This window comes from Mus caroli, unplaced genomic scaffold (genome assembly GCF_978045245.1).
Source record: "Mus caroli unplaced genomic scaffold, Mus_caroli_1 scaffold_19, whole genome shotgun sequence".
Lineage (NCBI taxonomy): Eukaryota > Metazoa > Chordata > Mammalia > Rodentia > Muridae > Mus > Mus caroli.
Window position 1 is genome coordinate 59,116,959 of NW_028227274.1, and position 15,440 is coordinate 59,132,398.

At 48.5% G+C, this 15,440-nt stretch overlaps 1 protein-coding gene across 5 annotated transcripts in view; it reads right to left on the reverse strand.

The window, feature by feature from the left end:
- The window catches only part of Tcof1 (treacle ribosome biogenesis factor 1), a 34,938-nt gene extending 28,034 nt beyond the window's left edge, over positions 1–6,904 (reverse strand). For all 5 annotated transcript variants that reach the window (XM_029472096.2, XM_029472095.2, XM_029472094.2 and 2 more), the window contains exons 1-3: positions 6,695–6,904; positions 3,762–3,817; positions 1,324–1,466 (exon numbers count right to left, since the gene is read on the reverse strand). In XM_029472096.2, coding sequence (XP_029327956.1) covers positions 1,324–1,466; positions 3,762–3,817; positions 6,695–6,802 — 307 coding nt within the window. In that variant the 5' untranslated portion in view covers positions 6,803–6,904. The remainder of the gene's footprint in view (positions 1–1,323; positions 1,467–3,761; positions 3,818–6,694) is intronic.
- Between the last annotated feature and the right edge of the window lie 8,536 nt (positions 6,905–15,440).

A 15,440-nucleotide genomic window follows, 5' to 3' on the forward strand; every position in this document is an offset into this window, starting at 1 on the left:
TGCATTTATAATTTAAGATTAAGATATAAAATATGCACCGAAAATGTCCTCTCAAGCATCTGACAGAACATACACAGGAGGAATAAATGAAAGACAAGATTGTGGGGGTATAGATGTCAAGAATGTGGGTGACTTCTCCCCTGCCTTTTCTTAAAACAACTTTCAAATGTTCTGTAATGAACATTTTATAATAAAGCCTGCACTTCTTTTATAAGCAGAAAACCTACTTAAAAAAATCAAGAAACTGTCTTCTGTATAAGCAATATGATATTTGTGGGACACAGAGACACAGCCAGTTGCTGGGTGTAGCATTCTAGCTGCTTCTGCCAGGACAGAAGAGGCCAAAGAGCCCACGCGAGGCCACACAGCTACCAGACCCACCACTACCGCCAAAATAAGGGAATGACGATCAGTATGGTGGTTTGAATGAGACTATATTTGAATGTTTGGTTCCCGGTTGGTGGATGGAGGTGTGTCTTGGGGGTGCGCTTCGAGGTCTCAAAGGCCTACACCAAGCCCAGTCTCCAGCTTTCTGTTCACTGTCTGCAGATCGGGATGTAAGCTCACAGGAACTGCTACGGTGCCATGCCTACCTGGCTGCTGCCATGGGGATCATGGACGAACTCCCCTGACACTGTAAGCCAGCCCTTCAGCTAAATGCTTCCTTTTATGTCAGTTGCTTTGCCCAGGGTGCCTCCTCATAGCAGCAGAACAGTAACTAAAACAGCCAGCAAGTCTGAAAGCAGCCCCAGGGCCACACAGAAGTCAGAACTATCAGCCTTCTGAAATGGACTCAACACCTGCACAGATGTGGTCCGTGCCCCCCCCCCCCCCCCCCCCCCGCCATCCAATCTCTAGCAGCAGCATCCTGGAGCTGTGGAAAGTCCTTGTGAAGTGAACTGAACGACTGACTGTGTGGGCCGGCCATCCTGTGTTGGGGAAGGGAGGTTGGGAGGGGAGACAGGTTCTCACTTTGTAGCCCTGGTTGGCCTGGAACTTACTATGTCGACCAGGCTGCCCTCAAATTCTCAGATTCACTTGTCTCTGTGCTGAGATTAAAAGTGTGCGCCACTAGACCCAGCCTCCTGGGATCTTAGGATTCATCCTTGGATCCTCAGAGGATTAGAATGCCTGCCCTCAGGGGTTAAAATGCCTGCCACAAAGGAAGGCCTCCCAGGTATTCCCCAACCTTCCTCTGAGAAGCCCCACCTTTTCTTGTTTTACACTAAACAATGATTCAGAGGCAGACACCCCTGTAGAGCAGACTAGAAGCCCACGACTTGCAGTCGGGTCCCAATTCCACACAGCAAGGAGGGCTCTTACTGGCTTTGGCCTTTTCGGTTGCTGCCTCCTCTTCCTCCTGTTCCGAGCTCTCTGAGCTGCTAACAGGATCCGACACTCGAGACTTCTTAGCCTGAAGGGTCTCATCATCCTCTGCCTTCTGCTTCTGGCCAAGCTCTGAGGTCCTGCAGGGCAGGGGAGACGGGACCAATCCATGAGGTTTGGAAAGATACCTATCTACCTCTTCAGTCCTCAAAGGAAACAGGCACACAGAGTTTAGACAGTGGCGCCAATACAGTGCAGAAATGATCTGTTCTTCACCCACTTCCTAATGCACTTTAACCAGTCTCAGGGTCCCAAGCAGCCGACGAGGTGACAGAACGGCAGCAGCTCACAACCATCGGCTGACTGGCCACAGCCCACACATAGGCTGCACAGAACCATCCAGGTTCTCCCCACCCTAGAACCGAGTCCTTCTCTCGTGGTGCTGTCCTGGCTGGTTTTGCCTGTTAACTTGACACAAGCTAGAGTCATCAAAGAGGAAGGAGCCTCTGTTACTCTTGAGTTTGGCGTGAAGCATCTTTGCTGACACCCCTTCCTCCCCCCGCCCTCCCCAGCACTCCGCCCTGCCATTCAGTTTCGTTTCCTTCTCTGGTTGATTTCTGGACAACTCCACTACTATACAAACAGGCCCCCAGAGAGGAGGACGGCAGCTCATACGGCATCCCACCCAGTATCTGGCACACACCTAGAGAAAGGAACCATCATTGAACTGGAATCTGGAAGGAAGCAGAGTGGGGAGTGTGTGTATGTGTGTATGTGTGTGTGTGTGTGTGTGTGTGTATGTGTGTGTGCTGTTAAGTCTTCAGACAGCTTAGTCCCTTGAACTTTGATTCCACCCTCCTACCGGCAGGAAGTCATTAAGCCCCATTCTTCCTAGCTGGGTTTGACACTGCTGTCAACAGCTTGGGCTCTGTTATCCAGGTTCCTTCTTCCTAGGAAGGCCACCTGCCAGGAAGCTGTTAGAAGAGGCTTTATTACACGTATAAAAGTTTGTTCCATCCCCCACCCCATCCCCCAACAGAATGTGAATTTCACAAGAACAGGGATTTTTCCCCTTCTTGCTTGTTCTCTGTCATATCAAGAACAGTATCTGAGGACCAGTAGCAGGACAGATCTCACTGGCCAGTTTTAGGACTGTTATTAAATAGATCACTGTGTTTGAACTTCTTCACAATACGTGATGATAAAGTTCACTTTACAGATGAGGTTACTCTAGGAGGTCACAAACGTTGCTCAAGGTCAGGTAGCTCGTTTGACTGGGTTTGACTTGATAGGTAATCGCTGCTCTAGACTGGCTCGGTGGGTGAGATCTTTGGCCCACTCTGTACCCCTCACCCACAGAGGGGGCAGAGGCAGGAAACTGTGTGGCACAGCTCCAACAGTTTGCTGGGGAAGGAAGCACAGTAAGCAACACCCACACACCTGGGCAAGGACGCACCGGTGCTCCGAGCTTGTCGAGCAGCAGGGGAGTATTAAAAGTATGGAGGGAGGGTGGGCAAGATTTTCACTGACCGGAGCTCTCCTCCGGAGCCTGGCGTCCCCTGCCTTCGGAGCTGCTACGATGGAACTGTCACTACCAACTTCACTTTTCAGCAGCTCAGATGGTAAGCGCTCAGGTTGGGCGCCAGGCTCCTGCTTTCACTAGTTCTCACTACCACTAGCATCTCCTTTGACTTGTGCCTGCCGCAGCGATTACAACATCAGCAACAAGAAAGAAAAAACAAGCCAGGCCGTGCAGGCTCATGCCTTTTAGTCCCAGCACTTGGGAGGCAGAGGCTGGTGGATCTTTGAGTTCCTGGTCTACAGAGGGAGTTCCAGGACAGCCAGGGCTACCCAGGGACTCTGTCTTGAAAAGACAAAACAAAACAAAAATAAAAAAATAAAAACCCAGCTGTCCCATTTCTTTTCCTTTCTTTCTTGAGACCCTTAGAACTCACTCTGTAGACGAGGCTGGACTTGAACTCAGAGACCTGACTACCCCAATCTCCCCGGAGTGCTGGGTAAATTAAAGGTGTGAGCATTTGGTTTTTTGTTTTGTTTTATTTTGTTTTGTTTTTTCGAGACAGGGTTTCTCTGTATAGCCCTGGCTGTCCTGGAACTCACTTTGTAGACCAGGCTGTCCTTGAACTCAGAAATCCGCCTGCCTCTGCCTCCCAAGACACACTCCAATTGTCCCAGCACGCAAGAGGCAGCAGTAGCAACAGGATCTCTGTGAGTTCAAGGGTAGCCTGATCTACATAGTGAGATCCTGTCTTTAAAACAGAACACACATGGAAAGTGGGGGAGGTGGAACCGACCTAATGAAGGTGACAAGTATGCCCACAGTGGACCATTAGAACACATTCACATACTAGCTCAATGCAAAGATGACGTGTTAGGGTATCCCTGCTCCCTCCCTTCCATTCCACCAGACTTACTGTTGCCAGTGTGTATAGATGTCCAGAAGGGTGACGGGCTGAGTCAGGAAACTCTTCTGTAGAGAAATGGAGAGAGAGCGCTTCAAAAAAAAAAAAAATACCCAACCCGCTAGGCATCCTCCCTGGGCCTGATGCTCCCTGACATCAGGGCCTGCAACAAGTGCTTTGGAAAATGCCGTTTGCTCTTCCAGTTCCTCTGGGCTTCACCAGCACCATTCACAGCCTTCCAGAGTCAAGAAGGACAAACAGTTCCAGCTACAAACCTTTCAATATGATACATCGGGAAGGGGCACCTCTGAGAGGTAGGCACTCAACAGTCTAAACTAGCATTACCCAGCATTCTACTACAGTACAGGGATGGAAGCCATATGACAGGGCTTCCTGGCTAGTCAATCTCCCCCCAAACACAAGACAGCCCAAACCCTGAAAGCTTCCACGTGACATAACGGAACCCAGGGGATGTCTGGAAAGAGACTGAGTGCTAGGGTCGGAGTTAAAACAGAGGTTGACAGGTAGAATCCAGGCCTAAGGTGAGGAGCACACACTCTGTGTGAACATTAAGACTGAATAGCTCCAATGGACTCCAAAGAGCCATGTGCAAAGGAAAGAACACGCTAGCACGTAAACAGACTGGCCTGGAGTCAGGGAGAGCACCGATTGGACCGCTCAGCTCATCTTCGACCTCTGCAAACTTCAGGATCCTTCTTTACAGCACCATAAATGTAAGAGGGAAATGGACAGTCTCTCCCTCTACTCCCAGGAGATGGAGGCAGGCAGATCTCTGAGTTCAAGGCCAGCCTGGTCTATAGAGTGAGTTCCAGGAGAGCCAGGGCTATACAGAGAAACCCTGTCAGGTCTGAAGGGCACAGTCCAGTCAGTCAGTTCCATCCTGCTCCAACCGTATCGTCATGACAAAGTAAATTGGGCTACCAGTTCCTAATAGGGCTTTGCCATTCTTGCTACTGAGACTTTCTCTCTCTTGCCAACCACACAGCCTATCTCCTCATTTCCTTCTAGTCTCTACTCCAATGTCATCTTCCCCATTAAAGCAACTGAGGGCTGACACTTGTTAGCCTTATTCTGGCCAGCACCTGCCACGATATGCTAAGCCACATACATAAATACTTAAATACACATACATATATGTATTTAAGTATATATATATGTTTGTTTGTTTGTATTTGCATCTTTTCTGTGAGAGCAGGGAACTCTTGCTTGGGCACAGGAACCACAACAATGGGCACTATAACCCACTTCCTGCTTTATAGTTTGAGTATGAATGGACATGGAGAACCATACAGGAAGATTAAGAAAGCAATAGATAACATCTTAAGGGCCCAGCAACTTTGGGCTTTAAGTTTGTTTTTTTGTTTTTCAAGACAGAGTTTCTCTGTGTAGCCTTGGCTGTCCTGGAACTCACTATGTAGATCAGGCTGGCCTTGAACTCACAGAAATCCATCCTTTTTGGTCCCCAGAGTGATGGAATTAAAGTTATGGGCCAACTCAGGGTGCCCCCAACCCCAGCTTAAGTTTTTTTTTGTTTTGTTTTTTTGTTTTTTTGTTTTTTTTTTTTTTGAGATAGGGTCTCATCATGCAAACCTTGGCTGGTCTTGAACTCACTATGTAGACCAGGCTAGCTTTGAACTTAAGAGACCTACCAACCGGGCGGTGGTTGCACATGCCTTTAATTCCAGCACTTGGGAGGCAGAGGCAGGCGGCTTTCTGAGTTCCAGGACAGCCAGGACTATACAGAGAAACCCTGTCTCAAAACACCCCCCCCCCCCCAAAAAAAAAGAGATCTACCTGCTTCTACATCTAGAGTGCTGGGATTAAAGGCAGACACTACCACATCCAGGATCCTCCAGGTCAAAATCCATTTCACCAGTGACTTAATCATACACAGTTCTGGGAAGACTACCCATCGGCCATTCCTGTCTGTCTGCTTTGGGAGACTCCATTCCTAGTCATGTATTTCAAACTTCAGGCTCAGCAAACTTTCTGGTGGCTAGGACACTCAGAAGCCTCGCATTAGAGCTTCTAAATACCCATCTCCCTCGAGATCTCAGATCAGCTACTACATCCTTAGGGAAGCAGTCCTGGATATTTCCCACCCAGGTTCTTCCACCCATGTTTTAGCATCTCCAATTTCTCGTTCTATAGCTTAATATGTTAACTGTACAGTCACTTTGGGTTTTTTTTTTTTTTTTTGTACCAGCTATTAGGCTGTGAGACGGGCAGAGGAGTCTGAAACTGGCCCGTCCCATTTCATCATCAGCACCACAGGGCCAAATTAAAAGTTGCCAGCTGGGCAGTGGTGGCGCATGCCTTTAATCCCAGCACTTGGTAGGCAGAGGCAGGCGGATTTCTGAGTTCGAGGCCAGCCTGGTCTACAGAGTGAGTTCCAGGACAGCCAGGGCTATACAGAGAAACCCTGTCTTGAAAAAACAAAACAAAACAAAAGTTGCCAAATGAATGAACTTTGAAATCACCGCACCACGGGTTCAAGTCTTGTCATAACTGAAGACAGCCAAGGGCCTGCACGCCCTGCATTCTAGATCATCAACTTAGGGGACCTTCGTCTCCGTGTTCCCAACAACAGTGGTGACAATCCACTCCAGCTGGACTCCCATGTGGTGTCCCAGGGAAACTGCATAGAGCCACGTGGCCAGATCCTAGGGAAACTTAAACCTGCCGCTACCAGGAACCCGGGCGGGAATTACAAAGCTGCACTAGTCGGACCAGTTTCCGGCCCGCCCACTGCACCCATGGGGAAACTGAGCCCTGGGAGGTGGCTATAAGTCCCAGGGAGTAGAGCAGAGCTTAATGTTCTTCCTCCACCCTAGCCCGCATCTCTGACTCCCGCTGGCCAGGTCTCCCGGGAGGGGAGCGGGCTACTGCTCTCTAGATCTTGTACTGGGCCATCTGACGCTTACCTGGCCGCTCTGCTCCTTTACTTCCCGCGCCGCGCGGACGTAGCCTGCTTGCAACAGATGATGGTAAATGAGGGGAAGCAGCTCCCGCCGCTTCCTGGCCTCGGCCATGCCAGAGATCCGGCCAGGGGATTCACGTGCACGCCCCCTCGCCCCCGCTAGCCGCTTCCCTCGCGCCCTAGAACCTCATGTTCCTCACTTCCGGCTCCGCGTCACCGGGCCGCGCGGCACGTTGGGAAGTGTAGTCTTGCAGCTGGAGTGGGCTATCCCATCCAAGAGGGCTGAGCCACGAAGGCTAACCAGCTCTGCCATTGGCTCGAAGGCGTGTCCCGATCTAGACCCGCCCTCTGGGCCGCCATGATTTTTAAAAAAAAAAAAAGAAAAAAAAAAAGGTCTCCTGCATCTTAATTCTTACCCTTTGAAGGGATTTACTGTCTAGGTTTTTTGATGCCTGCGGCGCCTTTATTCATCTTTGAACTTCCTGATCACTGTCCCCAGCTTCCGAGTTTTCATTTCACACAGTGTTTAGGACCCCGTGAATGAGGCATGAGTTGTCACTAGTGTGTTGAATCTCTAAACAAACCCTTACCTGAGCTCTATATGTTTGGATCGCGCCTAGCTAGGCTTGGGGCACGTAAAGAGAAACAAAGCAAGCAGTTGACTCAAAAATCACCCACGTGGGAGACACAGTGAATAACCTAGTAATTACAGTTCAGATGTCTGGTACACCTTGTCGAGAGAAGACAAAGCTCATGGAAGCATGGAGGAGGGGCACCCAACCCCCAAGAGACATTTAAATTTAGCCCCAAAGACAGCAGGAACTTTTAAGCACCACGGAGAGGACAGGCTGCAGGTACTGAGCGAGTCAGAATGTGAGAACCACCTTGGTATTTGGTAAGGGAACCCCAAACAGAACTCTGTACTGCTAGGCTGTAGAATTGGGAAGAAGAAAGTCCAAAATACAGAAAAGACTCAGGATGTAGGCTACTGTGTTTGTTGAGGGGACACTGACCAGGAGAGAATGGGAATACCCTGGGAATATTTGAGGCGGCTGTTCCTCAAGGACTGGTTGGAAATCTGCTGATAGCTTTCACTCTAGAAATATGTGTCAACATACATTTCCGCGAAAGTTTAGGACCCACATAAGCACATATGATAATTAATCCTTAGTGGTGACTGGACTTTAGAATTACCTAAAAGATACTCCTGTGGGTATGTCTGGGTAGGGCCTGCTTGTATTTTTCTTTCTCTGTTTTCTGGCCAGCTGACATGTAACCAAAGTTCCTGCCACCATCTTTCCTTCCTTCATGGCCTGTGAACTGTGAGCCATAGTAAATTTTTCTTTTCTTTTCTTTTTTTTTTTTTTTTTTTCTCGAGACAAGGTTTCTCTGTGTAGTCCTGGCTCTCCTGGAACTCACTTTGTAGACCAGGCTGGCCTTGAACTCAGAAATCCGCCTGCCTCTGCCTCCCAAGTGCTGGGATTAAAGGCGTGTGCCACCACCACCCGGACTCTTTCTTTTTTTAAAGATTTATTTATTTTATATATGTGAGTACACTGTTGCTCTCCCCAGACACACCAGAAGAGGGCATCAGATCCCATTACAGATGGTTGTGAGCCACCATGTGGTTGCTGGAAATTGAACTCAGGACTTCTGGAAGAGCAGTCAGTGCTATTAACTGCTGAGCCATCCCTCCAGCCCCCATAATAAACCTTTCTAATATAAGTTGTTCTTGTGATATTTGGCCACAGGGACAAGAAAAGTGACAAATGCACATTCCAGGGAGAAGCACACAGGACCAGGTGACAGGAGTGGGTGGTATGTAGTGTGTGAGGACACGGGAGACTAATCTACATTTAGACACCAGGCAGATATTTATTGAATACCTACTACTGGAGACCACATGGTCTGTATGCCTGCAGAATTTCCAAGGCTAATGAGAGAGGTACCTGTTAAACAAATAGCTGTAGTGTACATCAAAGGGTGAATAGCCTCTTCCTGTGGAATGGTATGGTGTCTGAAAGCTACACTGAAGTCACACGATCTGGATTTAAAGTTTGGCTTTGTTTCTTATTAAGTGAGCTTGGCAATTCTAGGCATTCTTTGTGCCTTGGTTTATCTGAGAAGTGGAGATAATTACCATTTTCTACCTCCAAGAGTTGTCAGGAGGGGGAAGGGAGTTCTAAGCAGAAATGTTTAGAAAGCTCCTTAGCAATAGAACTGAGTACCTTAGCAATTACTATAAAATAACAGGAAGAAGGAATCTCTTCTTAGGGGAAGTAGAAGGATTCCCAGAGGAAATGGTATTCATTTCCTCTGAGCTAGGTGTGAGGGAGTCTGGATCAGCAGAATCCTGGTCAGAGGGGCAGCTGGTAGAAGATCTTGAGGCAGATGGTATGGCTGAAGCTGGGAGTGGTGTCCAATGCCTGAAATCCTAGAACTCCAGAGGCAGAGACCAGAGGCTTGCTCTGAGTTGGAGGCCAATCTGGTTTACATAACAAGTTCAAGACAACTTGAACTTGTTACCTATACAGTGACACTCTGTCTTAACCTTGTTCTGCCCTGGGAAAGGTTACAACTAAGGGGAGAGGCGAGTGAAGGCCTTGCTGGCAGGGCACAGGAGGACTTAGACTCGGGGACTGAAGGGCACAAAGGGACAACACAAGGCAGACTCCATTTTAGAGGTTTCCTTAGCTTGAGGCTGGTTGGAGAGCAGGGTAATTTGAACCCTAGAGGGACAGGACATCATATGAATTATACATGGCCTATGCAAGTGTTCAGAGAGTAGAGTGAGGGGTAAAATCAATAATGGTGAGAGGTGCAAGCAGCAGGGTAGCAAACAGAGGTTGGAGCAACATCTGTGGCATAGAACAATGACCTATGGAGGTCCCCAGAGCTGGTCCCAGCCACCACTAACTCCGGCTGGAATGGGATGGTGAGTAAGAAGCAGTTCAGGGTGTGTCTTCTGGGGTGTCTGTGCAGACAGGTAGGCAGAACCTTTTAGATGAGGTAGCAGGAAGTGGGCTTGGGGAAGGGTTGAGGGAGGCAATGGCAGAGGAGAAGCAGAATCAGTCCTACTTCATACACCCTGTGGCTAGAAAGGGCAAAAGGCAAATAGATGTTTGCTTTCCTCTGTGTGTATGTGTGCTGCCCAGGATGGGGTGCTGGGGTTGGAGACCAGAGCCTTGTGAAGGCTAAGCAAGAACTCCCCACTGAGCTATATACCCCAGGTCTCTAGTAGGTACTTGGAAACCTGGTTTGGGCACAAATTAGAGGTCAGAGTCAGAGAAAAGAAAGACATTTGTCAATGGAAAGAGGTTCTTTGGGACTCTAGATGTAGACACCATGCCCACCGAGAACACACAGAGAGAAAGAAGGAGGTACCAGAGGTGGTTCTGAGGCGTGTCCACAGGTAGGGCTGTTCAAAAGACAAGCCTGCTACAGCAGAAGAGCAAAGCCAGAGGGGGCTCACAAGGGAGCTGAGCGCAGAGTTTCAGTAATGTGAAATGCTGGGAAGTGCTCTAAGGCCAGAAGAGATGGACATGGGTCATGCTTGATCTGATTGCTATCACTGAAGACTGACTCAGAAAGTGCTGCATGCAGAACAGGGCAGGGACAATGGTACCACAAGTGTGGGAGGGCTGGGCTGTTGGGCAGGTTTGCGTGGTGGGGAGAAAAGAATTAACACTGTGTGTGTGTGTGTGTTATTGGGGGAGGAGTGTTTTGAGGTAGAAGAGACCGAAGTTGGTTTAAAAATCAACTTAGATCCAGGGGAGAGAGATGGGGTGGTGGGGGGCATTTTAGGAAGCTGGGAAGCGATGTCTGAGGGTACGTGGGAGGGAGGCATTGGTGTGGGTGAAGGGCTGGTCTGAGAACGGAGGAGGGAGGACTTCAATAGAAGCCCAAAGCAGGCTCGTGGAGAGAATGGGAGCGCATGTGGATGTGGGTTTGCAGTGGGAGGTTAAGGGAGATTTCATCTTGAACTTCTATTTTCCTCTTCCAAGTGGGAGGCAAGGTCTGCTGAGAGTGAAGAAGAGGTGGTGAGGAGTTGGAAGGAGGGAGAGCCTGCATTCAGAGAGTCAAGCAACTTGCCCACAGGATCCTGGGTGGCCTGATGGATTTGATGATGCAGCTAGGGCTACTGTGGCCAGTCTGCTGGGTCTCTGAAGGCAGGGCTTACCTGCCCAGATGCGGGCAAAGGAAAACACTCAGAGGGGTTTTGTCAAACCGCCAGGAAACAAAAGGGTGTGGGGTCTAAGGTGTTCCTAAAAGAACCACAGTACCCCACCCCTAGGAATTAAGTTGGTAGGGGAGGGATGCAAAGGGTCAGATTTTAGGGATACAGCCTTCAGAGACTAGGGCCACCATAGGTTCGGGCAACTAGAGACCTGGAAAGTAGACGCTGGCAGGTAGGTGAATGATGAGCCTGGAGTTTCACTTGCACAGTCATGTGTAGTATGATGTGATATCTTGTGGTAGGCTGATGAGAGTGAGGAATGAGCAGGCAAGCATTCAAAGACCCGTGCTCTTTCTCACTAGCCTCTCCCCACAAATTCTTCCTCCTCTGGGGCATTCTCCAAATGATAATGATCAGGTCCTTAAAAAGGATCTCGGGGCTGGCGAGATGGCTCAGTGGTTAAGAGCGCCGACTGCTCTTCCGAAGGTCCCTAGTTCAAATCCCGGCAACCACATGGTGGCTCACAACCATCCATAACAAAATCTGATGCCCTTTTCTGGAGTGTCTGAGGACAGCTACAGTGTACTTACATATAATAAATAAGTAAATCTTAAAAAAAAAAAGAAAGTTGAGTTACAATAAATTATTAAAAAAAAAAAAAAGATCTTGTGGTCCCTGTCTGAGCACATGGACCTGCCCCCAGCTCAGAGGCTGTGCACAGTAGGCTCTCTGGTCACTACTGGCAAGTGCCTTGGGAAGAGGCCAGGACGCTTGCTACAAGCAGGAGTGTGAGCCGAGAAGGAGCCGGGTATGTATCCCCAGCTGACCCCGGCAGGAACGGAGAGCTAGTATTAAATTAAAAAGACAAACCTACACTAAACCAGGACATGCTAATACCTCAGTCTGGCGACAGGTTGATTTGCTTTGTCCCTAATAAAATTCATTGTCAGATGCCTCTTTGGCGGACAATTCCTTTATTTCCTGGATTTTCTAAAATCACATCCTTCGGTGAATTGCCTCAGGGCCCTAGCACGAAATTAGAACATTAAGCCCATAAAATATAAAAAGGCCACAGTCAGGGCAGAAGCAAACAAAGGCGTGCATTAAAAACATTAGCCTCGGAGCCTTTCTCCACCAGTTTGGAAAAGTTGACCTTGTTCATGGAAGAAGCTGGAAGCTTCCAGAGCACTTGACTTAAGTGTCCTTGGGCAAAGCAGCCTGCCTTAGTCACCTCAGGTTCCCAGGCAGGTCAGGAAAAGGAGAAAACCAGGGGCTGGAGAGATGGCTCAGTAGTCAGGAGCACTTGCTCGCTCACTGCTCTTGTGGAAGACCAGAGTCCGAGTCACAGCACCTACATCTGATGGCTCACAACTGCCTGTAACGTCAGCTCCAGGGGATCCAATACCCTCTTCTGACCTCCTCAGGGACCTCCACTCAAGGGTGTAGTTGTGTGTTTTCTGTAAGCTCCTGTTTTTTCCTCCTGGTCCCTCTTCTGGAATAATGACTCTTGAGACTCAAATATATTTATAAACACTTATGCCATAGACTTTGGTTGTCCCCCAACTAGCTCATAAGTTAATCATCCCGTTATTTTATTCTAAGTTCTGTCACGTGGCTGGTTACCTGATACTCAGTTTGTTGCTGCTGCCTATATCTTCATTCGGGGGTGGGGGTGGGGGCCAATCTCCTGTCTGTCTCTATCCCAGCATCCCCCTCTCCCTTTTCTATCTCCCGGATGTCCCACCTCCTGATTTCCTGCCTAAGCTCATTGGTCAGTTTTTTTTAATTGACAGGTGACTGTTTTTACACAGTGTACAAGAGATTATCTCTACACATGGGCACATACCCATATGCATATACACATAATTTAAAATAATAACAGTTTATTTATTTATTTATTTATTTATTTATTATTTTTAGAGACAAGGTCTCACTATGTGTCCCTGACTATATTGGAACTCACTATGTATACCAGGCTAGATTCATATTTCACAGAGATCTGCCTGCCTCTGCATCCTGAGGGCTGGAATTGGAATTAAAAGCATGTACCTTGATGTGTAGCATAATAATTCTTTTGTTTTGTTTTTTATTTTTAAGAAGAAAACACTCAGCAAGTGGGGTTCTACATGCTCTTCCCAGCAGCAATGGTCTGCACACAGGCTAGAAGCAGCAGGACCAGGGACCAGTAAAGAGCTTTTATGGCCAACTTCTGCTACGTGGTCATAGGCCAGTCTCTTGTCCTCTCGGGTCCTCTGAAACGACCTTGTGTTACATGGATCTGTGAACAAGGTCTGTTCTAGCACTATATTCTATTCTATTCTATTCTATTCTATTCTATTCTATTCATTCATCCATTTATTGATTCGTTTACTTTACAATCTGATCAGAGCTTTCCCTACCCCCTCTCCTTCCAGTCCCTCCTTCTCCCCTTCCCTCCTCCTATGCCCCCTCCCTTTCTCCCCTGAGATGGGGAGACCTCTGAATATCAACATGCCGTGTCATATCACATCTTCTGTTAAGGCTGTCCTGTTAGGGGGATCCAAAGGCAGGCAACAGTGTCAGAAATAGCTCCTGCTCCTGTTGTTAGGGGGTCTCACAGGAGGACCAAGCTGTACATCTGTTACAAAGGTGTAGGGGGACTAGGTCTGTCCCATGCATGCTCTCTGTTTTTTCAGTCTTTGTGAGCCCCTCTGTGCCCAGGTTAGTTGGTTCTGTAGGTTTTCTTGTGGTGTCTTTGACATGGCTTTTTCAATCTTTCCTCCCTCTTTGCCGTGAGATTCTCTGAGCTCTGTCTAAGGTTAGACTGGGGGGGGGGGGTCTCTGCATCTGTTTTCATCAGCTGCTGGGCGAAGCCACTCAGGTGACAGCTATGCTAGGCTCCTGTTTGCAAGTATAGCAGAATATTGTTAATACTGTCAGGGGTGGGCTCCCTCCCATGGCATGAGACTCAATCTGGGTCACTCATTGGTTGATTGATCACTTCCTCATTTTCTGCTCCCTCCTTATCCCATCACCTCTTATAGGCAGGGGAAATTGTGAGCCGAAGATTTTTGTGTCTGGGTTGGTATCCCCATCTCTCCATTGGAAGTCTCGTTTGGTTTCAGGAAGTGCCTGTTTCATGTTCCATATCCCTGACTGCTAGGAGTCTTAGCTAGGGTCATCCTCACAGATTCCTGGGAGTTTCCATTGTCCTAGATTTCTACCTTGTCCCAGAGATGCTCCCCCCCCCCTCCACGTACACACGGATTCTAGTTCTCTATCCCAGTTCTGTCTCCCCCCATCCTCCCCACACATGAGATCCCTCCTGTTTTTCTACCCACCCGCCTCCACCCACTTCCCTCCCTCCCTCCACCCCAGATGTCTATTTTATTCCCTCTTCTCAGTGAGATTCAAGCATCCTCCTTTCGGCCCTCCTTGACACTTAGCCTCTTTGGCTCTGTGGATCATAGCATGGTTATCCTGTACTTTGTGGCTAACGTCCATACTTGGCCGTTACAGGCCATCGTTAGCTTTCCCGGTCTCGATTACTTCACTCAGGATGAGGTTTTCTAGTTCCATCCATTCAGCACTAGACTTTCTAGGGGGTCCTGGGAAGGTTGCTTCTGTTATGACTCCAACGGAAAGATAGCCCGTTTCTCAGCCTTCCAGGGTCTCTGACTCAAGTCTCTTTGGCAGGATGTTTCCCCGGCTTTTTCTGCTCTTCCCAGATCTGACCTGCAATTTCTGTTTCTCTTCAATCCAGAGAAAGCTTTTGAAGGTCATTAAGTTGTTACTAAAGTAGCAGCTTAAGCCATTCCAAGGTGGAAGAGTAGAGTTACTCCTCTTCCAGTACCCCCACCCTCAGAGGCGGGCTCAGGCTTTAACAACCTTTCCGTCCAGCACATCCCTGCCCAGTTTCCGCAAGTACTCACAACCTCCCTATGGGCTTGAGTCCTGTTCTTTCTCACTTCCCTTTCTCCCTTCCTTTATTCCTTAGAGTGTTCACAGTATACACAGAACCCTGTGACCCTCTCGTTTACTGAACAGTAACATGTTAGAGCCAGTTCTCCCGATACTGAGGTCTGCATAGGCTCAGAGTGGACCCTTCAAAGCAGGCTGATTTTGTGAAGCATATGCAGCGAGCCGGAGCTAGCCTTCATGCTGATAAGCACTCATCAGTTTAGCACCGTAGAAAATATCTGAACTGGTTACCGGCTCTGCTAGTAGATGAGGAAACAGAGGCTTTGAGAGGTGAGGACTGAGTTACCACCAGTGGTACAAGGCAGGACTGGGGCAGATGCCAGCTTTCAGGGCCTCCTAACATGACCCAGGCTGGACCACAGGCACAGATGAGGGAGGCAGGACATAGGGCTTATGATTAAGCTAAAAATACGGTGGGCTATGGACTGAAGTCTTAAATCTGCAGTGGGCAGCAGGGAGAGACACTACTTTAATACGTAGAACCAATTTAATTGCCCACTGGTCTCCTGAGCATTATTTATTTATTTATTTATTTGGGGTGTGTGCGGGGGCGGCGTTTCTTTTGAAGATCATCAGAAAGGGTCCATAGAGAGCACCTGGCCAGCTCCATCCT